The 26879-nt window shown below is 42.0% G+C and overlaps 1 protein-coding gene across 4 annotated transcripts in view; it reads left to right on the forward strand.

Moving 5' to 3' along the window:
* Positions 1-26879, forward strand: part of CHCHD6 (coiled-coil-helix-coiled-coil-helix domain containing 6) — a 109654-nt gene that overhangs the window by 63992 nt on the left and 18783 nt on the right. For 3 of the 4 annotated variants that reach the window (XM_033517361.1, XM_015641313.2, XM_033517360.1), the window contains exon 8: positions 8889-9024. In XM_033517361.1, coding sequence (XP_033373252.1) covers positions 8889-9024 — 136 coding nt within the window. Of the gene's footprint in view, positions 1-8888; positions 9025-26257; positions 26291-26879 lie in introns of those variants that run through there. The other variant, XM_033517359.1, reaches the window with a different exon arrangement.

Consider the following 26879-nt stretch of genomic DNA (forward strand, 5'->3'; position numbering starts at 1 on the left):
CCTCCTGAAGTCTTGGAGGGATGGTAGAAGACACCAAGGCAAGTGCCAGCAGGGGAAATTCAATGAAATAATTTGTTGTGTAGGGCAGAGCTTCTATATTTTTATGTTCTGAGGAAATGAGGACTGTGGCAGGACTGCTGTGGACACCTTGCATCATGGTGATTCATCTGCATGGAGGAAGTTGGTGGAAGGGGTTTCATGCTGAGCTGATGAGAGATTGAAGCCTTTTCTCCCTAATAGAAGAGAAAAGCCATCTCTGCCATCAAATTTGGCTTCAGTATCTTCAGTTTATTATTCATTTATTTGTGTGATTTTGATCATTCATGAGGTCACTCTGATAAAATGGGTTTCTAGGCTAAGGGATACTCAGCTTATTGTAAGAGAACCATGATAGATTTGATTCTTTCTATACTTGTATTTTTCCTGTTAGTCCTGGCAGTGTCTCTTGCTTGCATATCTGGGACATACATACCGTACCAACTACAATTCAAGCTAATTTGACTCAAAAAACTGGTATTTGGAAGGCAGAAGCACTTGTTCAGGGATGTATATTCTTTCCTTGGAGAGAGTTGGTCAGTGTTGAGCTGTCTGCAGGGCTGCCAGCAGCACACTGGAGCAGTGTCAGGAGGCACAGGCTCACTTCACCTGAGAACTTCATGTACTGTTCTCCAGACTTAGAACCATGTTATCTGAATCGTTTTCTATAAAGGTTTTTTCTGTTTTCTGGGGACTTCTTGAGTTTACAATATTCACTAAAAAAACAAAAACAAACAAAACTAAAAAACCCCAACTTTCCCTAAAAATGGACTTTTAAGACTTTGTGTGTGCTTGCTTTGAAACACCATTATTGATGTTCTCTGAGAAATGAGTAGCTGCTTAACGGGGATCTTTGCTGAGTCAGTGTTTGGAATTGCTCAGCTTGGTAAAAGGGGGCACTGTGGTTTTGAAGATTAGAGAATGTGGGCAGAAGCAAGGGGACTTTGAACAAGGTGAATGTTTAGCTTCAGATCCCACCTGAACTTTAACACCAGCAGCTTCAATCTCCTCTCTAAATTTGTTTTGGCACCTTTGGCAGGATATGCCAGTCTGTCAGTGCAGAATGTACTAATGGACTCATATTTTTGTCATCCCTTTGTGTGGCGTGAGGTAAACTATGGGAACCTAGTTCAACACTCAGTGGCATTTTGGAAAAGTCGCTGCTGTTCAAATGGGTAGTCAGGGTTTTCTTTTAAAAAAAGAACATTTCATTTGCAGTGTGACCTTATTGTAAGATCATCTCACATAGGAGAAATTTACTGAACCTGCTGTCCCTCATGTCTTGTGGTTATATGAAATCAGCATATCACATCTTCAGTTACTTTCTTTAGAAAACTTTCTGGGAAGGTATTTAGTAGACCAACAGTTCCCCAACTAATTCCCAGACATTATAGCACTGTCACAACCCATATATTCTTGGGGCTTGTGCTGTGTATCTCCTGCAGACTGCACGCCTTCCCTTCCTGACCTGAGATCTTAACCAGTTTTTAGATGATGTTTTTTATCTGAAGAAAGAAAATCCCTATTCGGGTCACTTGTTGGGCTGTGTGTTGTTTTCAGATTCAGTTATTGCTTGCTATATTGCTTTTCTGCCTTGTGGGAGCTGAGCCAGCTTCCTTTCTGATTCAGAGAACTCCTTCCAGCAACAAGATTCTGACTCATTCCTGCTTGGCTTCCAGAGACTGTTTTGCTGCTAACTTTAGGCTCTTCATCTTTGCTAGTCAACTTTTAGTAGCTTGGCATCTTTGGGAAAAAATGGTGCATGGCTTTTTGGGCAGGAGATCCAGTTCTGTTAACTTCTGTGTCTCTTGGCAAATGAAGGAAGAGGCAGTAGTTTTCCTTTCATCTTCCAAACTGGCAGTTTCTCATAGCTCAGTATTCTACCATGATAATCAGTAAAGAATTTACATCCAAATGTACATTGGAATTATCCACTTGTGGGGAAAAGTCTCTCATTATTCTAAACCACTTGCCATCTGCCATGCCAAATGCTAATAGGGGTGATTAGTTATTGCATTTGCAGGTTCAGTAGGATAAGGATAATTTTATTTTATATAGTTTAGTACAGTGATTTGCTTAATGCTACCCTTCTGCTCCCCCAGAGACCCGCAGCCCACCACCACAACCCCAGTGCTTGCAGCTTATGGGGGAGTCTAAGGAAGCCAGTTAGATTTGGTTGAAATCACATTTGGCAAAACACAATGAAGTATAAGTCAAAGCCTTTCAGGATGACCCATTGATCAAATGGGAAATGATCACTTGTTTGGGAGGATAAACCATGTAGGAGGACAGGGGAGTTTGTGATACACTGGAGTAAGTCAGATGGAGAGCTGGAACCAGCATTGCATGGGTCACACAATCTCTTTGCATCAATTTCATGACTGAAACGAAGAAGTTGTTGATTTCCAAATTTAGAGGTTGTTAAAGAAAACTGCTAGATTTTAGTCACTTTTGACATCAATCTGTATGTTTGAGAGTTTGGGTTTTTGGGGGTTTTTTTGTTTGGTGAATGAAATGTGGTTGGGGCAGGCTGTTTCTACTGAATGCAGTACAGTGACACAGCAAGTGGCTGACACTTGAGAATTGGACTTTTGTGGTAACTTTTGTTCTCAGTGATAGAATCTAATTATTTGCACAGAAGATTTCAGAACAGCTTCTGCATATCTGTGATCAGAAGGAAAGGAGGTATCTGTCCTGGGAAGAACAAGGGTGCAGTGAGTGCATGAACTCCACTGGGGAAGTGGGTGGCAGTTTCAAACAAGCTGTCAAAACAGGGACTGAGATTGGGAAGTACTTGAGTGACAAATTTTGTAGGATCAGAGTCACCCAGTAACTCACAATACTTTAAAATATTCATTCATTAGGCACTTCATGAACAATGTATAGAAAAATAGAGTCGGGTGACCTGTTATTGAAATGCAGCTGTCAAGGGGGAGAAAGAGAGAGGGGAAATACTGCAGGTGTGCAGGAGTGTGCTGCTGACAGTGTGACAAGGCATGTGACAAGGGTTTAGACAGGAATATAGCAGCTTCAGCTGAAATTTGGATGTAGCACCCCTGTTCTTCTGAAAATTGTCATGAGATTTCACCTTTTCTTCCAGTCTATACCCTTTTGCTCTAAACAGTAGGTTACTTCTGCAAGCTTTCTATTCCACCCGAATCAGTGGCAAAGCCTGAGGAGCAGTTTTGAATACTTGAGGCTGATCAGAAATACTTCCTTCCTGATCACATTAGTTTAGCCTCATGAGACATGCAGTTTATTTACACTGTGCTAGGTTATGTAGCATAAACATTACTGGTTTTTTAGTAGACATTTGGATAATCTATTAAGCTTCTTCCATCTCTTATTTCCCTGGCCATGTAGCTGCAACACAGCTCTTACCTCTTCCATCCAAACCATGTTACCAAGCTGACATGCAGGATTGGGGAATCCCATAGCCTGTAGTGAGGGCACAGTGTTTGCTTTGTGATAGTGCAGCATCCTGCAGCCTATGCTGAAAGTTAGCTTGTCTGGCTGTTTGTTCTGTGCTGATGAGTTTGTTATATGTGAATGAAATGCTTCAATTGTGTTTAATTTTCTGCTGTAAATGTCAAGTATGCAATAATGAGAGAGAAAGAAACCTTTCTATGTGCTATGTATTGCATCTGTCTGGAGTAATTTTTCTGACATGTTAGAGAAGCCATCAGAGCCAACTGCTACCCAAGGGAGAATGCAGTTTTACAGGTCAGTTAACCCCCTATTGGGTTCTCTATATGTATAGTGCAGCCTGGCAACACACCACATTTATGTGACCAAAGCATCACTGAGCTTAGTCTGAAATGTGTGTAATGGACCCTGGATATATAAACACACGAAGCAGCTATATGATGTGTCTGATTCCTTCCCAACATGCAGAAACTGCTGCTGTGTGCCCTGGGATTTACTGGCAGTGCTGTCCATGCATCTCATTGCTGGTGTCTGGGGCTGTCTGTGCTGTGGTGACCAATGTGGTTTGCTCAAGTTGGTTCAAACACTGGTCTTAGTCAAATAATGTAACAGAAAGCAGCTAATTCAGTCATTGAACTTTGTAGCCCACAAGAAATTCCAGGGTGCTGGCCCATTTAGGTTGCTGCTTTCAGCTGGAGCTGCTATTTTTAAGTTGGCTTTTATGAGGGACCCTGTGTGTCTTTGTTTATCAGTTTCTGAGCAGAGATATCGAAGTGTATGTGTTTAGACACCATCAGCCTCTGTCTTGAATTTTTTGTTCAGCTTGAATGGTTTCCCAGAGTAAAATGTAAAAAGAAGATCTTGCTCTTAACTCCATCTGGAATTGCTGTTCTTCCCAGAAAAGCCAAGTGAGGGTGTGTTACTCACTGTGGAATTACTGATTTTGCACTAGGCTAAAGAGCTGCCAATTCCTAAAGCACTTAAGTTATATCTCTGCTTGGGTAGTCTGATCTTCAGCTGGTGGAAGGACCAGCAGATACATAGACCTCTTCCAGCTTTCCCTTGCTTTCCAATACCGAGACTATAATTCTTTCAAAAAGGGAACCTGTCAGCAGCACCTAAGTAGTAGCCATAGTGTTACATACATAGTGCTGTGTTTGGAACCTTCTGTCTCTGGGTCTGTATGCTGATGATACGGCCTTAATTGCTTTTTGCAGTGAGTTTGGGTGTTTGTCTTTGGAAACTGTGTTGCTTCTTCATTAATTGATGGACATTTAGACTGGCACTTTTCCTACTAGTGCAGTGCTTATGATAGAAATTCTCAAAGAACCTTGCTTTAACCTCCCAGACACTTTGTACTTCTTCATGGCTTTATATCCATGTAGGAATGAATTTGCCAAGACAAATTAATGCAGTTATTGACTGAAGCAGCTGTTACCTGCTGCTATTGAACAGTTAGGAGAGGGTTAAAAAGAAAACCTCCTCTGTGCCACTAGATTGGCCCTGACTAAGATGAATGTCTAATTCACTCCCAGCGTCCTTACTGCTGCCTGTAATAAAAAGCTTGCTTCACATATTCACCCCACTGCAGACGTTTCTCTTAAATTAAATATCAAGAGGACATATAATAGCACGATTCCACGCCAAGCCAATATTATCAGATTGATGTCAGCAGTGATAATAGAAGAAGGATAAGTTGATGAGATTTCATTTATTAAATAAAGTAAAGGGAATATGTAGTGATAGAAAGGATTTGGTAACTCTCGGTGTCAAAATGCAGCAAGATCGTGCTCATTCTGTCTTACCTCAAGGGATAGCAGAGAGAAGGATGCCCTTTGTTTCATTTTAAGAACACCTCTCCCTTCTTTTCTAGGCAAAGTCCTGATTTAAAGCTCTCCATGGGAGGTGGAGAGGAAGTTCTGAAATCATGGATTTCATGTGTATGTAGCCTTCCTGCCCATTGCACAGTGGCAAGGCAAAGGTTTCTTTCCTCTCTGTGATAGGGGATGCACTGCTAATGAATTTTATTTCTAAATCCATCTTTTCCTTTTTCCCACCTGTCATCTTTTCTCCTTTCCTCCTCCTTTAACAGATGAGAAGTGTGTGTTATTGATTTAATCTTTCATATTCTGTAAGTCCTGCATGTATTTATTTCCAAGGTATTGTCAGAGCTTGTCTTCCATACTTCTGTCTGCAGATACTATGTGCAGTGCTATCACTTTCCACCCCAGCCTTTCTCTCCTGCCTTTTTTTTAGCTGCTGTAAATGAGCCTCTTACACCTGTTTTGATAATAGTTGTAGCAGTTGCAGCATATTTTATTTTAGACAGAGGCCAACTGTCTACCTCATTTGGTGGTCACATATGCTTTAAACTTTGCCCCACTTTAGGAGAAGGGTCAAAGCATAGGAGTCTTCTGCTTCAACAATTCTAGTTGTATATACAAACCTCATCCCTTTTCCACTGTTTTCCTTCTCTCTCATATGAGAAATAATGGTAAAAACCCTCAGTGACACATCAGGAGCAGTGTGGTTGGGTGTCCAGAAGATGAATTTTTCTAAAGATTAGTTAGTGCCAACAGCCTTGATCTAGGCTGAGGGTGAAGGGAGATAGCTGATCAAAGTCCACCTCCTTTGGAACTGAACCCACAATGTCATTGTATTCTACAGATACAGTGTTTGTAGTTGGAGGCTGTGGGTTTAATTCCTTTTTGTCTCAGATGTGTATGAGGAAAGCCTGTAAGGTGCAGCTGTTGTATGTGTATAGGGCTGCAGTTCCCCGCTGTGGAAATGTTACAGCTGAGAGTTAATGTGAGCAGGAGAGTGCCATCCCTTGATTCAGACTGGGCAGACATTGTGATTACTGTGCAGGGAGGAAAGCATCTCAAGCAGCTGTTCACCAGAGCACTTCAGGTACCTCTTTCCAGTCCAGATGGGTACCAGAACTAATCTGCTGGGTGTGGATAACTTGTGTGCTCCCAGATTCTGCAGTAACTTGTATTGATAATTACCTAAACCAGCTTTGCAATTTGTTGATTAGTGTCTCTAAATCTATTTTGAGATGCTGGCACAATTGATGCATAACCACAGCTTGAGGTTTTATTTTGAAGAAATAAAGGAGAATAATCTTGTTATGATTTTGGGTATACGTTACCAAATAAATCCTCCCTGTGTTGTGGGAAGTGGTGTGTAGGAATGCTGGTTTAAGTACTTGCTGGGAAATGCATACTGGTTTTTCTGATTGGTCCCCTGCCTCTGGTAGGCTTTAGGTAACAATACTCTTTTTTGTGGCTTCTTGCTCACCACTGTGTGACTTTTAAATAGCCCTGTGGGCTGAGCACCAAGGGGTCTGTTAAGGAAGAGGACTGCAGACTTTGCAGCACTGTGTGAGCCCACAGGTGGGTCCTAACTTCATATTTATTCTAGGCAGTGAAGACTGATGCCATAGGAAAGACACAAAAAACACAATTCCTGTAGCTCTCCCTGCTGACAGTGACAACCTCTAAATATTTCTGAGATGTTTGTACTGTGTTGTTCAGTTTAGATGAATACAAACTGGTTTGTGGTATGCTGTACCTTTTAGCTCTTCCAGGTTTCTATATGAAAATTACAAAATGCCCTTCAGTTTAACATCACTGAGTTTAAAAGAACTAATTTTAAAAGTCTTAACTTTTTCAATGAATTGAGGGATTTGGTGGTATTTCCTGACCTGGTATTGTTTGTTATCATTTCCACAGTCTCACTGATTTGATTAGAGTGATATTAAAGTTAGTGACAAAGCAAAATGCCAACATTATGAGTTTCTGAAGCTCTCTCTGGGTTCTTTTCTATCCCAAAATTTGAAGATTTTTTTTTTTTTAGAATATGGATTTTCAAGGCTTTAAAGGTGATTTTCTATATAACATAGAAATTAGAAATGAACACCAGCCCTTAGGGACTGTACATGGAATAAGTTTCTTCTAAAAGCTGTAAGATTAGTGAAGAGGTAGAAAAAGAAGTCTGTATAGTATCTTTGTTTCTGATCCAAATCTCAGTGTTGTAGAATGTGGCTGTCATACTGATAAATCCCTACTCTGTCCATGTATGTTGTCAGTAAGACTGAGGACTGAAGAAGTACCAATTAGAGTATATCTCAACCAAATTATTGTGAGAGTGCACCCAGGTTGCTGATAAGGAAAAGACAAAATTTTTCTTCTTTTGGTCCTTCCACTTCTTTCCTGAGCACCTTACACAGATGTGCATGATTTGGAAACTCATATCTGAGCTCTCCAAAAGCTTTCAGAAGATCTTGGTTTAAGATTTCCTGTTTCTTAGAAATCTGTTCCACCTGAGAGACTGTGACATGCCTAGGGACAGGTCATATTTTCCCTCTCTCTGCCTTGTTGTGAAGCCCTTTTGCTGAATGAGTGCCTGTTGTTACTGTGGAAATGAATACATCATAGCATGGCATTAATATCTGCCTGTAGCATCAAGTGCTTTGGAAAGGAAGAGGTGTGTTTGATATTTGGGCACAGATTTCTAAGCATATTGGGGCAGGAAATGCAAGGAATTAAATGGATTTATGGTTTAGGAGATGACATCTGAGGATTTCTACACCTAAGCATATGGTCTCTTATTCTCTGGTAAAATGTACCATGGCCATGGTACTGCAAATGCCTGCAATTTGTGTCTGCCTGTCTGTGCAGCTGATGTCACTGTTGTTACTGTGTTTGTGCCATTGTTACTGGGATTGTTTTACAACGACCTTCCCCTTTATTGGTACTGTTGCTGATGATGTGCCATATGTACACATGCACATTAGAGTAAAAGAACATCATCCTTAATTGTTCTTGGGTAACTGTCAATGCCATTTGCAGAGTATGAGTACTAATTTCTGCAGAAATACAAAGAAACAGATATCTGGTCTTGCTATTATTCTGATTTTTTTTCAAGTCACTTGGAGAATTGCAGTGCTTCCAACCATGCTGGATTTCTTGTAGTGTTTAAATAGATGAGAATTCAATAGATCGAGGTGGCTTATTCAACAAGTCTGTTCAGTTCCTTGTCAGACTGTTACAGATCTAGTGCAGGCTCAGCCAGGATTCTTGAGGTCTGCCAAAGATTTCCTGTGTAAGTTGAGAAAATCATTGAAATTCTTGGACTTGGGGATTTTTTTTCCCTCCTGCCTGCAGAGGAGAGATGATGTTTTATGTAAGGGTGAAACAGCCTTCTACACTAGCTAAGAAAGATCATGTTCCTTCTTTCTGATAAGTACCTGGATTTTTCAGCTGAAAGACACTGTTGGTCATTTGACCTGCTTTCTCCCACCAGCTTCTCTATTCGGACTACATGACTCCAGCATAAAATTAATATGTGTGTTGCTGGCAAAGTGGTAGTAAGTGGTTGAAAACTCCTCTTCATGCATCATTCTGTGCTTGTTTTCCCTGCAGGAGGAGGAACGCTGATCCTGTCTGTTCAAACCTGCAGTCTGAAATTCTGAAGTGCTACCGAGAAAACAAACATGAAGTGCTCAAATGCTCGGAGCTGGCGAAGGAATATCAGCGCTGTGTTAGTGCAGCTCAGAAGGTAACAAAAGCTTCTCTGTTGTACTGGCTGGCCTTGCTGTCTTGTTTTGCATTTTTTGAGAGCTGTGGTATCTGTTAGTCAAATTGCAATCTTCATAGGAGACAAATCTTCCTTGGGATCCATTTCCCCACATTCATTCCACATTTCCCAGTCACACTTTGGTATGTCCCAACTTCATTCCTGTCAGTGGGTCCTGTTGTACTGAGCTGCCACCAAAACAGTAGAACCAATGCTCCCAGGTTTCAAAGTTAATCAATGATTTTACCTACTTTTACCTTCTTGGATGTTGTATACTGCAAACAGTAAGTAAATCCATTTTGGCACAGTCTGCAACATTTTCAACAGGCTGTACACATCTCCTTTTGTGGGACCTTGCAGCTGGAGGTCTTGCTTCTGTTCATTGCTGCATGGGGAAATGTTCTGTATTGGGCAAAGCTGCTGTCTGTTAAGAAAATTTCACATTCCTAAAAACTCTTCATCTTTTGTGGGAGGCCAGGAAGCCTTATGGCTCTTCCTTCTGAGATGCAGAGTCCCAGTAGGTTCTGTTGATGCCTTAGGACAGTGGCTGCTCAGTACCTTGGAAGAATTTCTGGCTATTGAAACAAGTGAAGGGGAAAAGAAAATGAAGTATTAGGACATCACAACTAGGGTATGGTCCTGGGCCATGTGAGAATTCAGTGGGTCAGGTGTCTCCCAAGGGCAGACTTTTCTGTTTTGTTTTTTGGGGTTTTTTTGACAGTAGAAATTTCTCCAAAAGGTGCTGAGAATATAATAAAGTGTATGTAGGGAAAAGGATGGTAATAGAAAATTGAGACTTCTCTCATGGGATTACTAAGGCAAAGGGTGGGGGAGAGGTGGATATTTCATGGAAGCAATCTTTCTCTCCATTAGCATTGTGAGGGGAAGCTGTATGCCTGATTTAAGTATAACATGAAACAAGCTGCCAGCCAGCTCCCTGAAGAAGCCCAACAGAAGGAGATGGGAAAATTGTCAGGATATATTAGACCAAATGTTGTTGCTAGTCCTAGTGGAATTTTTTTCCTTCCTGTTTACAAAGAAGGTCTTTGTATGTCTGCAAATCAGCAAGGTTAAAGCTGCCAAGGAAAGGGCTTTTCTCTGATATCTCCGAAGTCCCCAGCTCCCAAAACATGTGGTTTCTTTTTCTTCCTCAGCTTTAAAGTAAAGTGGTGCCTGTGCTGCTGCTGCACAATCCGTGCCCCTGGTTGCTGTGTGCAGAGCATTGGTGCATCTATTGCCAGCCTCTGTTATCCTTCTTGCTTCCTCTAAATCAGGCTTGTAGCCTTTTCAGTCGAGTATATCTTTAGCAAATGCATTTACCAATACATCTTTATTGCATGCAGTGAGGGTGGAATGTGATTACCAAAGAAGACAGATTGCATTAAACTTCAGCGTATTTGCAAGCTGCGGCTCCAACCCGCCTGAGAAAGGGGCTGGGATGCTGCCAGCCCCGAGCCCCAGCCCAACATTATTAAAGAGTAAATTGGAAACTAAATGACTGGTAACAGCAGAGGGCAGTGAAAGATCCTAATAACTTGGATCTTTTTTTGGATTTGGTGGAGGTTTTGGAAGGTTTTCTTTATAAACCAAAAACTGGGGGTTGTCTGGTTGTCTTTGTTCCCACAGTCTTCAATGAACTTCAGATTTTTTTTTTCCCCACTATTATTCAAAACTATCTGGAAGCGAAGTGCATTGGACATTAATTTGTTGTGGATGATGATAGTGTGGCAGAAAATCTTGCTATGTTTTAGGAAGGAGCTTGAGAGACTAAGGAATAGGTAACTAACACCTTACAGCTAGGATAGGCACTAGAGGGTTCTGCAAGTACAAATTCAAATACAACTTCTGTAAGGCAATATGTCTTCTGTCATTTCCTTTTGTCCCAGGACAGCTGAAGCCCTGACGATTTGCCTCTCTGCTCTTACTGACTCTTCTGACTCCTGAGATATCTGTAGCAATCACAAGCTGTTGTTTTATCATGTAGGATTAAAACTCCCTCCTCCCTTCCCCTTTTTAAGCTGTTATTTTTCTTTAAGTTTAAATTAGCATCTTATACCAAATGGCTTTGTCTCACGCATTCCTCCTTCAGGAAATTCAGGTTGGAGGAATGTGGGAAAGAAAGGCCAGAATATCTTAATTTCTTGGGTATTTTTTACCTTTTTTTTTTTAAACACAATTTGTTTCCAGTGCAGGAGGAAATGTAATCAATGCTAGATGTGTGACTTCAGCTCACTTGCATGGTGGTGATTTGTTCTGCTTTTTACTACAGATTTTATAAGGCTTGCTGAATATTCTTTAATGAAGCATCTGGTTCTCTGCAAGTTCATTTTGATGGCTGGTAAAAATGTCTCCAGGGCATGGTATACATTAGACCCAGAGAAAGCAAGTTCTAGATTTCTAGAAAATTAGAGCTTACAGTGGATGAGAATAATTCTTGGTCTCTTCCCCCTTACTGTGTTTGTTTGAGACTGTTCCTTTGGACACCCATTTTCCTTTGCCTGTTGTGCACATTTCTGAGCCAGGAGGTGAGATACACCCTCAGTTATTTCTGCCCCATTAACAAATTTATCAGGTAATCATTCGGTGAGTTTTAAAATGTATTTTCTAATGGTTTCCTGTACAGCCCCTCTTCCTGGAACAGGTTACTTTATTGTAGTGCAGGGTAGAGATAGCTATTGTTACCTGTTTTGTTTATTTTCTGGCTATTGGGCTATCTCTTGTAGTCAACAGAGAGAAATAAGCACATGTAGAGTAAGATGCATCTGATTCTAAAAAGTCATCTGAAGCAGGCCATCTGACTTAGCAGCCAGAGATGAGTATTTCCCTGTGCCTCTTGTGAAGCATATCCAGAGCGTAGACTACAAACTTGGTGCCTGTTCTGGGATTGCTCATGGTTATGGGAGCAGGATCCTGCTCTTGCTGTCTGCCTTTGTAGCCAGTATGCTTTCAACTTGTCCTGCCTAACCTGCTCATGAGCTTTTCCATTTATACCACCCTGAATGTTGAGTTCTGGTTGTGTCACCATTCATTCAGTGCAGCAGCATCAGCCCCTTTAGGCACTGGGTTCCTTGCTGCATCCCATGTTTTGCTTATGTGGAAGTTCTATGACTTTAGAGGGTGTTTAATTTAGGAGTGTTTTATCTTTTCTGGTGGTCTGTTTCCATGGCTCTGCAGAACTTGAGCTACAGCATAAAAATCGCTGGCTTTAAATCTAATAAAAGCTGGGATAATGGGACAGCTGTAGGAGGGGCAGTTCCCATTGTGTCTTTCAAAATTGCCTGTAGTTTATTGACCGCAAGTTTCACCAAGAACTACTGCTGCCGTTAGATAATGAGAATTGAAAATTGCTGCTGCTGTTTCCCAAAGGTTTTATCTTGTGCCAGTGAGAAGGGGGTGTGGAAGGAAAAAGAGAGTGGGCAGTGGAAATCTGCGTATTTTCTTAGTTTTGGTCTAGTTGGAAGGGGAAACCAAATGATTTTGTTTTAAAAAGTCTGAGTCCTATTAGTGAATTGCTTCCCTCCCCCGTGCAAATATGCACTCACATGCAAACTTTTCAGAGTGTTTCTCTGAAACAGCAGACCCATTCTGCTGCCCTTGCATTCTGTTCACACCAATAGGCAAATCTGAATTGAAGGCAAATTTTAGTTACTTTGTTACATAATTGGTGGTTATACCAGGGAATCTCCAACCAGCTGCCACTTGGAAAATGAGGCCTCAGGTGATCATGAGCTGAGATTTCAAACAGAGCATGCTTTCTGCAATTGTGTGCAGAAAAATGTCTGTTAGTAAAGAGCATGTATCCCTTCTTTTCAGGGGTTTCCTTACTGTCTCCAGGTGCCTTTCACTGAAGGACCAGGGTGAAATTTTCATGCACTAGCTCCTGGCCAAACCAAGCTGTCAGGAGCCATGTACTCAGACGTGTATTCCCTTGTCAATAGGAGCTGTATACATTGAGCTAGGAGCCATTCATAATCCTGCACTCTTCCTCCCTGCTCTGTGTCCAGCTTCTCACAAATCTGCTATTCATAACAGACAAAGGTAAACCTACTTCTGTCAAGGCTTTAGGGCTTGTCTATGTAAGGAAATTACGATGCAATAAACTGGAGAGTTTCTCTGTATATGAATGTTTGGGGTTTGTAATGAAAGTGCAGGGGAAATCCACATACATTTGCTGTGAGTCACTCTGCTGTGTGCAAACAAGCCCTTGCTAAATACTGATTGACTGAATTCCAGTGAAGGCAGACTTTTAACATAACCTTGAGTCGTCTGAATTCTGCTTTGCCCTTGACTGTAATAAAAAGGAATGTGGTCAATTTATTGCGTTTACATTTCCAAGTGATCTCTGTGAAAACCCAGGTCTCTTTTGGCACACAAAGCAAAGCATTACAACTCTGCTGGAAGTTTGTCTCTAATCTGTGGGCAGGGACTTGGATTGCTGAGAGGATGCTGCAGGTATTTCTGCAGTGTCCCATCCTGATGGAGCAGTTTTGCTCAAGCACTCTTGATCCTGCTGAAGCCTGGCCTGCTGAGAGCTTTCATTTCTGCAACTTGGATCTCTCTCTGCTTAAGAGAAACAGACTTGGATGCCATCAAGTATTTGATCATTCTAGATCATCAGGCTTTGGTAAAGCATTGTTTGCATTCTGGTGGGTTTCACAGTACTTTATAGATAGGTTGTGTACTTATCAGGATAGAGAGGAGCAGTCAGTGTGTATGCCTGGAGAAAGAAAGTTTGGACCAGGTATAGCAAGGTCTGTATCTGTACTCAAGAAATGCCAGTATTTCTCCTCCCCCTGGGATTCTGCAAAGGTAAATCTTGGCTGTTGAAGCCTCATTGAGGAGATCTATCACACAGAAATGCTTGAAATGCAATATATCTGACTTGAAAGGCTTTAGGGTCGTTTGAGCTTTCTGGAATTCAGGTTTGTAGTTTCAGATAAATCTGTGTGTTTCCTGTCTGGAGGATGCTGTGCCCAACCATCCTCAGCCAGGTATATGGCTGTCCTGCCTACCTTTTGTCAGTCAGTCCTTGCTCAAGGCAAATATATCTGTAAAGGGTTCCTCTTGCCTTCTCTGTAAAGGAAATTGTCTCTTTTTTAAAAAAATCTTTCTCTCTTTCAACCTTTATTTGTGCAAATGCTGTGGTGATAACACTATCAAAGGAGTATATGGCTCAATAAATGGCCCCCACAAGGGAGTTGGGGGAGAGCTGCAAGCTGCAGGCAGCTGCTGTTTGTTTAGCTGTAAACACAGAGGAGCAGTGGATTAACTGTACCCAGGCATACCCTGACCTGGTATTTGCAAAGGTGAAGAGGATCCATATTTTGCTTCTAATTATGAAGGATGGAAACAGTTATTGTTTTGATTTTCAAGGCAGCAGTTGTAGATTCTGGCGAGTCTTGGGTCTATACATAACACTTCATATCCTCAAGAGTTCACTGGTGGATAAACTAAAAATATAGAGCTGCCTGAAAAGACATAAACTACCATCTTAATATATGAGTCATGTTCTAGAGTAAATGCTGGCCTACTTAAAATGGAAATGTCTGCTGCCTATACCTGGTATTTATGAAACTGGAGGCATAAGTTCTTTATTTACTCTGTGTCTCAGCACTCCATGAAGCTCTGATGTTCCCCACAGCCTGGTGTGTTGTAAGCACTTAACCCACACAAACAAATTCTCTTCTCTGTCTGCTCTTTGTAGTCCCTGTAAAGCCTAAACTTCCTCAAGTTTATAATTTTTGAAGAAATTGAACAGAAATAAGTTTAAAACTTGCTTGGCTGTGCTTCAGGGCTCCTCTTTCAGTGATTCTTAGTCCATATTCTACATCATCTTCACCTCTGAAGTTCTTGTATCCATTGCCTGATCTGAAAGGAGGACTCCTGACTGCGTTTCTCTTCTCATAAACAGTCTGTTTTATAACAGTTCAACACCCAGTTCCTGTGCATTTATTTTTTGTTTTCTGGTTTTTATTTGTTTGGGGGTTTTGACATTGTTGCAGTGAGACATAATTGCTTTTGAGTCTAATTTCTTGCTTGATGGTTCTGATTTCAGATATATTTACTGGCAAAGTTAATCTAAATACGTATGTTTTACAGATGATTTTTGAAAACAACTTCTGTAAAGAGGGAAAAAAGGCAGCATGACATTACAATTTCTGAAGTTGAATTATTTGGCATTTTGTTATTTCTAAAATGTGTTCTTGTTACAGTTCTTGGTTTAAAACCTAGTTTGCCTGAAAGTGTTTAAAAACAGTCTATATTTTTTTTTCAATTACTAAATACTATAATATATTAAAATACTATAAGAGTTAGTGGTCAGGAATGACACATCTTAGCTGACATGATGCTCTAATGAGGTCTTTGAGTGGGTGTATCTGAAAAGTCTGATTAGACTTTGGTATCAAAATTTCAGTCTTGTTATTCTCTCTCTTTCTTTTCAAAAATTATTTCTCTTTAGGCTTAAATTAGTGGGACTACATGGATCAAATGTTTCTTTAGTTCTGTGTTCTCTGTATGGTGTGTTAGGCAGCATTTTCCTGAGAACTGTAGCCTGTATTCAGTCAGGCTTATCTAGTATGGAAAATAGTTGCTTGGGGGTGAGAGACTGTTCTGATAAATCTGGCTGTTTTAATGCCAGATTCTTTCACAAAAGATTTGTAGCACTGTTGGCAAGTGGGAAGTGGAAATTCTTACTCAGATTAATTCCACGAGACTGATGACCAAGCAGTCTTGGATAGAAAGAAGTTTATTTCCAATTTTTAAACTATGTGTTTTGCTGCTGAAGTTAGATTGAAACAGATCCACAAAAATTGCTGTCGATAGCAGCTGCTGGTTAGAAGCACAAGGTCAGTGGTCAAGTGCTTTCAGTCTCCCAGGAAGTTCCAAAGTAGCCCTGACTTCCATAACTTCCGTACAGTGTTAGATCCGTTCTCTGACGACTTGGCTATAACTTGGGAAATTTTATCAGAGATGCCAAAGCCTTGATGACAAACTGGGGAAACCAAAGATTTGTTATGCCCTTTGTTGATTGTAGTCTGCACAGGATGGTTTCCTGCAGTGTGCAGTTTGCAGTCTCCACACACCATCCATCAGATTTTTGTCACAGATTTTGGGGCTGAATACTTGGAGGACTAGTGGGATTTACAGCCTTCACCACTCAGCTGAATGTGTCTGTGTGGGCAGCGTACAGGGGTTATTGTAGCAGTGGTCTCATTCAACTGGAAGAGTTGCTTCCAAGCAAGCAAGACTGCTCTAAGTAGCCCTTCTTTGGAAGTTAGTGAATGATGGATGAGCCCTCCTATTAGTGGGAAGCCAATCCTTTTCAGAACTGTGGCATACTGGAGAAGGAGATTTGCAGAAGTTGCCCTGATGGTGCTTGCTAGTAATGTTTGTTCTCTCCACAGAGCCTCCTCTTCTAAGGCTGTGGAGCATTCATCCGTTACAAAATCCAAACTTCAAGGGAAAGTTTCTTTCTGCATCGTGCCTGCAGTAATTGTTTGTGATTTTCACCCGTCTGTGACACTGTCTGTCTGCCCAACAGGCCTCCTTGTCTCGAGATATTTCCTGACATACTCATGATGCTTCCAAAACAATTTAAAGCTTTCAGTCCTAGCTAAACCTTTGCAAACCAATTGAAGAAACCTTTCTGGACACCAGAGCTTCAAATACAGGAACAAGACATGTTGAAGACAGTGTTCTGAGTACAATGTTCGAGTTAGCTCTGCTACTGATACTTCCATCTCTGGCAAGAAACATTCTTCTGGTTATAACATCTTTTTTGGTTAGAGGCCTCTACTGGGGCTTTTAAGAGTTGGTGCAAGGCTCTTAAAGACCTCTGCAGAAGACCTCACAGAAGCTGTCCAGAAAGACAGCACTTGTTAAAGTTTGTTACCTTTGTAATGTGAGGAAAGAAGGAAGAGAAGCCTGGAGTTAGGGTGATGCTGCAGTGTCTGGTGTACCTTATTTCTGAAGCTGGAGAAGTGCTGCTCTGCTGTGTTGAGCCTGAGTGTGCATGCAGAAATGCAGACAAAATTATTTTGACAATGTGTTCGCTCCTTGTCCCTGCTGAATGCCTGTTTGTCCTGTATAAATGGATTTCAGGATCAGCCAACCTCCAGCTCTGAATTAGTCTAATAAGGCATGGTACGTAGGGTTTAAAGGTCATTTCACAAGCAGCTGGCTTCCTGCATATATTAGGGGGAATGATTTTTTAAGTAATGGTATTGGAAAGCTGTTGATTTAACTTTTAAAATACCTGTATGCTATGAAATTTCATCTCTTCTGCCTCTGTCCTTCAAGCACTCTGCTTGCCCTCTGCCTGCTTATCTTTCTGTCATTTCTGATTACCTCTGCCCATCTGCCTCTGCATTCTCTCCCCTTGGGTTTATCAGTCCACGTTTGCTGCCCACAAGGACTTGGCTTATATTTCTGAGGAGCTCATCTCTTGGATTACTTTACTGAGCTGTGGAACAGAAAGCTCAGGGTTTCATGGTTTGGGCTGTTAATAAAGCACTATTACGCTGTTCTTTTTTGGGGGGGCTGGGAAGTCTCAACAATCACCACTACACTGGCAGCATTTTTGTGTCCCAGCTGGTACCTAGTTCCCTCAGAATTAATTTAACATTGGTGAAAAAAGATTATAATTTTGTTTTTTTTTTTAAACTCTTGAACTGGTTGAATTTGCATATTGATTATTCCAGTTTCCTCTCTGTGGAGTGTTTACTTCAACCCCAACCTGGTCCAAGTGTTTCATATGAAAATGGAGGATGTTTTTATTAATTTGCTTTTTCCCTGGATTCCTCTTTGAGTTTGCTGATGAGGATGATTTGAAATGTTTTAATGACTCATAAAGTATGGACACTGCATTAAAAACTGAAGGGAGCACCCCCATGTCCAGGTCAAGCAAGCCTTTGGCAGATGGCAGTGTCCTGCCAGGTGGGAGATGGTACCTTCTCATTACAGTTGCATGTACCTGTACAGATTCCTGGATCTTCAGATGTTCTTTCTGCTTGTTTGAAGTTTTGTTCACAATACAAATCCTCAGGAAATCAGATAACTGGACAAAAAGCAAGCTTAAAATTTCGGGAGATGATAGCAGCTGCAACATTTTTTCTTCCTGCATTCAGACCAAACTGCTGTGAAGCTTTTACATTTGTCTTATTTTCTGAAGGATGTTTCCTACTCATGATTGCAGTTGTTCTGAGTTTATTCTCTTTTTAGTACCATGCAGTGCCCTGACACAGCTACTGAAGCAGTTCAGTTTTTGTCTGGGACACACCTTTCTTCTTTAGATGTTAAATTAAAAGTACCTCCCTTCTGTTCTTGAAGTTTTTTCTCTGTAGCACTCTCCTGACTACTGTGGAAATAGGAGAGTGATACAGGACTGAACTGATTTATGGGTTCTCTCTGGCTGCCTGTAAGGGCTCAGACAAGCAGTGCCCAAGTATGTGATGGGCCCCTGCCCAGCTGCTGTTTAAAAAAACTTCTTAACATTAGAGACTTTTTGCTGATAGAATTGTGAACCTTGCAATTTAGAATAGTATATTGGCATAATATTAAAAAAAATAAACCAAGTTTCTAAATATCAAAGAATTGTGGTTTTTATATTCTGTGTGATTCAGTAGGGTAAGTAATACACTGTGTTTCAGTTACCTGCTTGATAGCTTTATAAAATAAGTTCTTTGTCAGAATAGGAGAGTTTCTGGTTATAGATACAATATAGAGTCTTGTTGATCTCTCCAAAGGATTTGAAAAGGAGATTGAATTACTATTTGTTTGTCCCATCTCAATGCCATCTTAATTCCATGTTTGAGAACTTCTGCTGATTACTTTTCATGGGTGGAAGAAGGAAGGAAATGTATCTTTCTTTTGAGGCACTGGCTGCAGCTAAACATAGTGTGCTGGGAAGTTATATGGATACTTCTAATGATCCTCTGGGCATTCTGACCCTGTCTCTTCATGGATTCAGGTGACTTTGAACACAAGAGTTTCCCTCAGGCCATATCAGCAGGAACTATTGAAAACTTTTGTTCTTCAGTGGTGCTAACTGTGGCCTGCTTAGGATTACCATCATTTAACAAGCTCTGTAGTATTTCGGGGCCCCTGGGGTGTTGTCAGTACTGTTTAATTTCCTGTGGCACATCAAGGTTGTATTTTATCTTTTGGTACCAAGCCTCAGTGTATTTAGGAGTATTCTGAGGCTCAGGAAATCTTCTCAAATCTTGTAAAAGTAGACAGCCACTGAAAAATGTATTGGATGCTGTGATCGAGGTAGGAGTGTTCCTTGCTGTGTGTACCTTGAGCTGACATGATGAAGGCAGTGTGCCAGAGCTGGAGTGCACTAGAGGAATTTTTGTGGAGACCTTGTATGGCACCAGTGATCCCTGTATTCTGCAAAAGCCAACCTTAAAGCTCTACAGCTTGTATAGACTCCAGATTGACCTCTGGAGCAGAAGCAGGTTCATTGCTGAAGATAGACTGGGTGTAATGTTCTAATGCAGTTCCCGCTTCCCAGTCTTTATCAAATGTCTTGAGGCACATGGGCTGCCACTTGGTTCAAAAACAACAAGCATTTTGGAAGCCATTAAAAGTGAAAGTCATGCTTTGTTCTTGCAGCTGCTGATGGGTGGCTTGTGTGCACACAGAGCTATGTTGTGAACTTGAGACAACAGAATGCTCTCAAGTTCCTTGTTTAATCCAGTATCAGATGAGTGCTGGCTGGGAAAGAGCCCAACACAGCCCAGGCTGTGAGACACTTCTTGGTGCCTTCTTGCTTTGTGGAGCCTTGACATTTGCTTCAATAGAACCCCATAAAACACAGGAAAGTCTCTCCTATCAGGTGAGTGTATTAACAGGCTTCTTGCACTGATGGATTAGAGCCAGAGTGTGTTCAGTAAACGTGGCTAAATAATAAAAGGTGAGATTGTGTGCAGTGATCCCAGGTCTCCTTTCTCCAGCTGCAGCCTCCTGTCTGTTTGCTGGGAACCTTTGTGCAGGCAAACGGCTTTGCTTGAGAAAGCAGGCTGTGCACTGTTTTCTGACACAGCCAAAGGTGGCTGACACAAAGCCAAAGGAGAGCTTCTCTCTGAGGGACTGAAATGTTAACAAAGATGTTGTGCTGCCTTGCAGAGCCCTGACTTGCTTTGTATAAAAACTGAACAGATGTTGGTAGGAGCTTTGCCATATACAGAGCAGACCCTGGAGAGCAGGGCAGAGCCTGCTGAGGTGACGTGAGTGACACTGTGCTGGGCTCAGTGTGCCAGCACTCCTCCTGAAAATGGGGCTCCCTCCAGGCCATGTCTGGAGCTTTACCCTGCTCAAGGAAGTGGGGCTCACGTAGCCATGTTGTACATCCATGAGCCTGGTTTATGTCCCACTCTGCTTACTCTAAACCTGCTGGTGAGTTGCAGTGGTGTTCCTCAGAAGCACAAGGGCTCTGAAGTAATAAGTTCCTGTATACCTTGTGAAAACAGGCAATTAGGTGGAGGGAAGGGACCCCAGTGGTGCTTGTGCAGGGGGAAAGGATATTGACTCACTCTTTATTAGAGGTGAGTTTGGTCACAGAAAAACTTAACTTAGACACATGAATCTGGAGAAATCCAAATGGCTGCTCTTGAACAACCTGTTTCCGCTTGAAGACTCTGGCTTGCCTGAATGTTTGAGGGGTTAACTTCTGCCTACCATTGTGATCACCTTCATTGGAGAGACTCACTGCAGCAACTGAGAAGATTGTCCTTTGGAATATGCTGTGTCTGTCTAAGTATTGATTTCCTTTTTTGCTTTTGAGAAATGGCAACAAAGTCCTTGTTGCAAGAAAGGGCTACAGAAAGCTTTCAAAAGTTTATAGCTTGATCCTCTAAGGCCTGTTCTGTTATTTTAGGGTGAGATAAAAGAGTATTAGGTGTGAGCAGCCTGGAAAAAGAAAAGGGTTGGTGGATTTAAGGTAGCCTGTGGTCTTGCTTCCTGCACCACTTGTTGTGTTGTTCAAGCAAATGTTTCATGCTTGGAAAATTTGAGCTCTGGGGATCAGAGCAACTGCAGATCCTTGCTGGCATCAGCACTTTGTGCTGCTGATGAGCAGGCAGTTGTCAGTTCCTCAGTAGCTTGCTTTTGCTGCTTTATGTTGAGGCAGGACAGCAGCTGAGGGAAGAGGAAACATCACAGTGTTGTGGTCCTGTGTCCAAGGACTGGTGTGACAGGCAACTGTGTGTGAATGAAACAGCCTAAGGTCTGCCAGCTCACTGATGTGAGTGCTCATTGTGGTTGTTGGTTGTGACATGGCTGTGCTGTCACAGCTCGTTCAGACCTTGCTCACAGGGTCAATGACTTTTGACTGGGTTTTTTCCAGTCCCCACTGGTCATCCTTGTCCATCTATTATTAAGCCTGCTTTGGCATGGCTGGCAGGAGCTTATTCCAAATCCTGATGGAAGAGAGGTGCAGTAGTTGTGGAGCATGACGGAGCTGGTTGTGTCAGCAGGTCTGCAGGTGGGCTTTGGATGGGATAGCAGGGGTTCATATTTATAAAGTTTTCATAGGCCCCTTGAGTACAGTGATAGGCTTTGAAGCGTGGTTTCCTCTGAGCTCTGCTTCCCCACAAAAATCTTCAAGCATGATCCATCAAGGAGTGTGAAATATATTCAAAATCCCACTGCTGCCTTTTTCTCAGTCAGCAGGGTTGTGCTTTCTTCTCTAGTCTGGAGTTGTTTGCTGTTGAGAATAAGCAGTCTCTTTTCTTGTGATTCCTTACCTCTCTTTGGGACGTGATGCCATCAAGAAAACCAGCTGTTCCAATCTGAGAGCTGCCTCTGCCTTCATGCTCTCTTGTTGATTGTGTTGAATCAGTGAAGTGCTGCAATACTGTAGAGAAAAGGGGGGTGTGAAGAAATGAAGAGGGAGATCACACAGAAGGAATATACAGAAGAGGATTCATATCCTGTCACATGGTTCACAGTGGCTGTGTCTGGAACTAGATCTGCTATAATAACAGAAATTCCCTCATGAAAACTTGAATCCCAAGTCCAAATCCTTGCCTCACTAAGTTGTGGGATCTGAGAGCTCCCACATGGAGAGGAGAGCTAGCTAATCTCAGCATCTGGGGAGATCTGACAAGTCCTGACTGTTCCTGCTGAGAAGGTGGTGGCTTTGATAAGTGTTACAGGAAAAAATATTTAAAGGGAAGAAGTAAGGGAGATAATTTCTGAATGCCAGCTGTAGCAGAGGGATAAGGTTCAAAATATTCCTCTTGAAAATCCTGCCAATTGCAATTTTGACTCCCTTCAACTCTTGAACCACTGTCTCAAACCTTTGTCAATACAGACGTTTTTCCTGTGAAGCTCAGCTTTGATGGCATCCCTGTTCAGCCAAGAAAACTGCCACGTTGTGCTTTGACTTTGGTTCCAGCTGTTCAGTGCAAAAAGCTTTCATTGCTTCTATGAAAAGCTTTTCTTAAGGGACAACATAAAGCAGGGATGTTGTGGTGCTTGAAGGCTGAAGTAGGCACCTTCCCTTGAGAAGAGTCTTCTGAAGCACAGATGTCTGGTACACTGACATGTGGATAAAAGGTTATAAGGATTATGTGTTAATCTGTAGCTGTTAATCCTCCCAGCAGGTTTGGATCCAACTGATGTTTGGACCCACCAGCCAGGTATGCAAGAGAATTTCTTCAGTAGCTCTGAACTGCTCCATAAGCCTCTAGGCTGTAACTGTTCATCTAGGTCCTGTCTTGTGATCTTTGGTTTTTGCTTTGCTCTCTCTGTTGGGGCTTTCCTTGGCTGCATCAATTTTGATTTGTGCGTACCATGGTACCTGGTCCATCCTGACAGCAGGATGGTAGGTCTACACCATACTGTGTGTTTCACCTCAGGCAAGGCTTGTGTTCTTCTTGATAATTGCTTCAGAATCAGCAGTTGGAAGCATTTCTTGATCTTGGCACAAATTTCTCAAGTACCACTGAAATTCCAATGAGTTTCTGGAAGTGCACGTTGTAGAGCTGTAAGAACTTGCCCTCCTGATTCCTGACTTGGCATTTCTTATTTGCAAGTTTACATCTAGGTAGGCACTTGATTATCTGTTTGGGTTTTTTTCAATAGACCAACGATATCTTTTTATGGTTTTTAAACCTGTTTCCCTGAGGTTGCTGCTTGGAATCCTTCTCTTAAGCTTAAAAATACTAGCAATTGCCAACCCTCTTGTGCAAGATGTGGAAACATGAAGACTCAGGAATCCCCATTTTATCTCACTGGCACCAGAATCAAGTGCTATATAGCACTTCCAAGTTATTTTATCCATTATATTTTTGATTTGGTTGATTTTTTTTTTTGTGGTGTGCTGAATTCCAGGTTGTTGCAGTGCCATGCTGGCACTGAGGTTGGTCCCTATGAGGTCAGGAGAGTGCACAGCAAATATTCAAGCTAGAAGCAAGGCAAATTGTTCTAAAACTCTTCTGTGATGTTCTGTGATTAAAACTCAGACTGTGGGTATTTTACATATATTTTATGTGTGGCTCACTTATCTCCTCCTCACCACTTAGCACAAACAGTTCTGGCCATGTGTAGGTTTTCTCTTGTAGTCTGAACAAGCGAGCTAGAGATATGCTATTGCCTGGGTTTGCTGCCTCCTCTTCCTCCTCCTTTCTTCTCTTTTACCTATTTCTAGTCTGAGCTCAGATTTTTCCTTTCCCCTCTGTCTTCATTTTTTCACCTGCTTCCTTCCAGTGTCTCTGCACCCTCTCCCTCCCTCCTCACCTCTCTCTGTCCCCTTCGTTTGCATTCCTTTCATTTCAAATCCTGTATCGGAGCTGACACCAGGCTGCCTATTCCCTGCAGCACTGAACTGGCGGTTTGGAAGGAGGAGGCTGCAATTCCCTCAAGGGGCAAGACAGAGTTCAGTGTCTGTCTTATTTTTAAATATGCATCTGAACATGGCTGATCAGAGGAGCAAAAGAAATCTTCGGGTTCTGAGCACTGGAAGCTCATAAGGACATAGTGCAATCCTCTGCATCTCCCTGCTCCTCCTGCACTCCTCACTGAACATGAAAGCTGCTTGGCACAGGGGACTTTGACTGCAGGAAAGATGGGTAAGAATCAGAGACCCCATGGAAGAAGGGTAGAAAGGGTGGGTGTTTTGCAAGCCTCGCACCTTCTTTCTCTACCTCAAGTTCTTTTCATTTTGTCAGAATGTCTTCAGTTCTTTTCATTCTCTGAACCCTGAAAAACCCCAGAGTACATTACTCAGCTATGCAGCAGCTTTGCAGAATGCTGTTTAACCTTGGCAAGTAAAAGACTGAAGACTGGTCATGATGCTGGCACAGTGAAGGGACAAGCTGAGGTATTCCAGTTCTATGTTCTTACCACAACCAGTGCCATGACAAGGTACCAGAGATGGATCTGCAGGTTTCCCAGTGGGATTAGGAGCTCTGCTAGGGCAGGTTTTGTACCCAGCTGGTAAACTTCCTAAATGATTTTGCTGTGCAGCTCTAGCTGCTGGCATCTGTTCAGGCAGCACAGTGACGAAGTCACCTAAAGGGCAAAAAAAAGCAGGTGCTTACTGGTCCAACAGCTCCTGCCAGCAGATTAGGATCAGAAGTGAAGGAGAGCATATTGAATTAAAGCTATAATCATAATTTCAGTTTAGACAAAATGTATGTAGCTTGGCAGAATACCAGGGCCCTGACTCTTGTAAAAATGTGTCACAGGTTCCTTTGGGACCATAGGAAGATCAAGACCTTTATTGAAAACCTTCTGTCAGCTGTGTTACTTTCTGTGGCACAGGCTACTTTGGTTTGGCATAGACACAACTACTCCTTTCTGCTACATGTTGGACACTTCTGATCCTGAAAGTGGTCAAACCTGGTGTAAGTAGCTAAGGGTTCAAGGTAATTGCAGCAAGTTGTATAGGGGAGGTTGCAGATTCATTGCCTTCATGTTTTCTTTCAGTATCCTTGCCTAATGAGCAGCCTAATCCATCAGAGGAGACACCTGACAGCATCAGGACTCAATACCAGATGATTGTCAACTAAACTATGTTGATGGTGTTCAGGGTAGGGTGGAGTAGACTCTACTCTGAAGAGAAAAGGCTGAGGAGGCTGTGTCTTAGACCTTCAGAAATGCCCAAATCATCCTGGAAAAACTGCTTTTGATTGGAGAAAAAGTCTTCTTGCAGGAGAATCTCAGTGTTTATGCTGTCTAATTTATTTCTTTAGAACTAAAAGATAGAAAGAAAAAAGTAAGAGTTAAGACTTTCCAGTTGCAGACTGGTGAAATGATATGTGTGAATGATAGAAGAGTTGACTGCTGGGGTGAATGGATTTGGCCTTCTGTTCTGATTCTGCCTTTTTTTGCCAAAGGATCCATGTTTTTGGACTCTGATGAGGTGTGTTCAGTTGCTGTCCTTTTAACATTTTGCATGGTGTTTATGTGGAAGAGGTTGTGCATTTGTGGTGGGTGAGGAATGGAAACAAGAGCTGGCACTGTACAACCGATTTCTTCTCTACAGTGTTGCATATTCAGTTGTCAATTTTACTCTACTTGCTGAAAGTTTTTGATTTCTTGTTTTAAAATAGCTAGTAGAGAGAAAGGATCCATTGCCTACAGGGATAGCTGGAGCCAAGTGGCAGATAAACCTTCCCTGGCTGTGTTCTTTCAGCTCCTCCCTGCCCTGGAGATGGCTCTGCTGTAGTTGTGGGTCCCCTGGATGTGTCTCTCTGTCCTGATGAGCAGCACTGTGTACACCGTGGCTGACACACTGCACTCCTGACTGGCATTATTCTTCCAGTTAGACCTTTCTTGAATAGCAAAGCTACTTGTTACAGACTGTCTTTTTTACCTGAAAAATCACATATCACCACATTCATGCCAGAGCAGGGTTATATATCTGGAGGAGCCCTAGATAACAGCAGTTAAACTACCTTAGCTGGTGGCTCTGGTTGTACCATTTGCTGGAGTCATTGGGGCTGGAATAATTCCTTGGGAAAGGAAATAAACTGCTACAACAATTCCAGCATGCTCCTGCGACCTTGCTTTTGCTACAGTGGGGAACAGACTGGGTTTGTTCCCCCCCCCACAAAAAAACAGTAGAAGGAATATGCCCAAAGTCACTTTCTTGTGTAACTTAAAGTATTCAGGATTTTACCCTAGGTCCCTCAAGGTAAAAGGCTGCTGTGTTAACCTCAGCTCTTCATCTCTTGCCAAGCCTGGAAATCCGGGTTCTTAAGAGGAGCTGTTACTTATATGACCTTCATGCGTGAAACAGTTTCTCTTTTAAAATGTGTTTTCCCCTTTATCAGTTATTCATTGAAGAGTCTCTTTGCATCTGTAGAATTTTGAAGGGTAGCTATTATTTTACCATTTTAATTTTCCCAGCTGTTCAAATAATTGTTTTAACCTCTCAGTGCCTGGAAGTGCTTTTCACATCCTGATTGCTTTGTATTGTATTTCTTTGGTTTCATGGTTTAAATTACCAACTGTTCTCTCCCTATTCCAAATGGTTACTCTGTGGCTATCTTCTCTATAGGTTTAAAGTCTGCACTGTTCTGAACACCACTGACAGCAAGGCACTTTGGAATATCCACACTGGGATACAGGGCTCTCACATCCTGGTTTGGGGTATTTTTTGTTGCTCTCCACACACACACATACACACACATACACACACATACACACACATACACACACATACACACACACATGCACACACACATGCACCTTGCAAAAAAAGAGAACTTCAGTACTTAAGGATCCCATTAAAACCAGAACAAACTGGTTCTTCTGAAAGGTCTTGCCAGTGGCCTCTCTGGAGTTGCACTTCACTGTATATAGGGAAGGGGCTCTGACAGAGA

The sequence above is a fragment of the Parus major genome, chromosome 12 (genome assembly GCF_001522545.3).
Source record: "Parus major isolate Abel chromosome 12, Parus_major1.1, whole genome shotgun sequence".
In the NCBI taxonomy this organism is placed as follows: Eukaryota; Metazoa; Chordata; class Aves; order Passeriformes; family Paridae; genus Parus; species Parus major.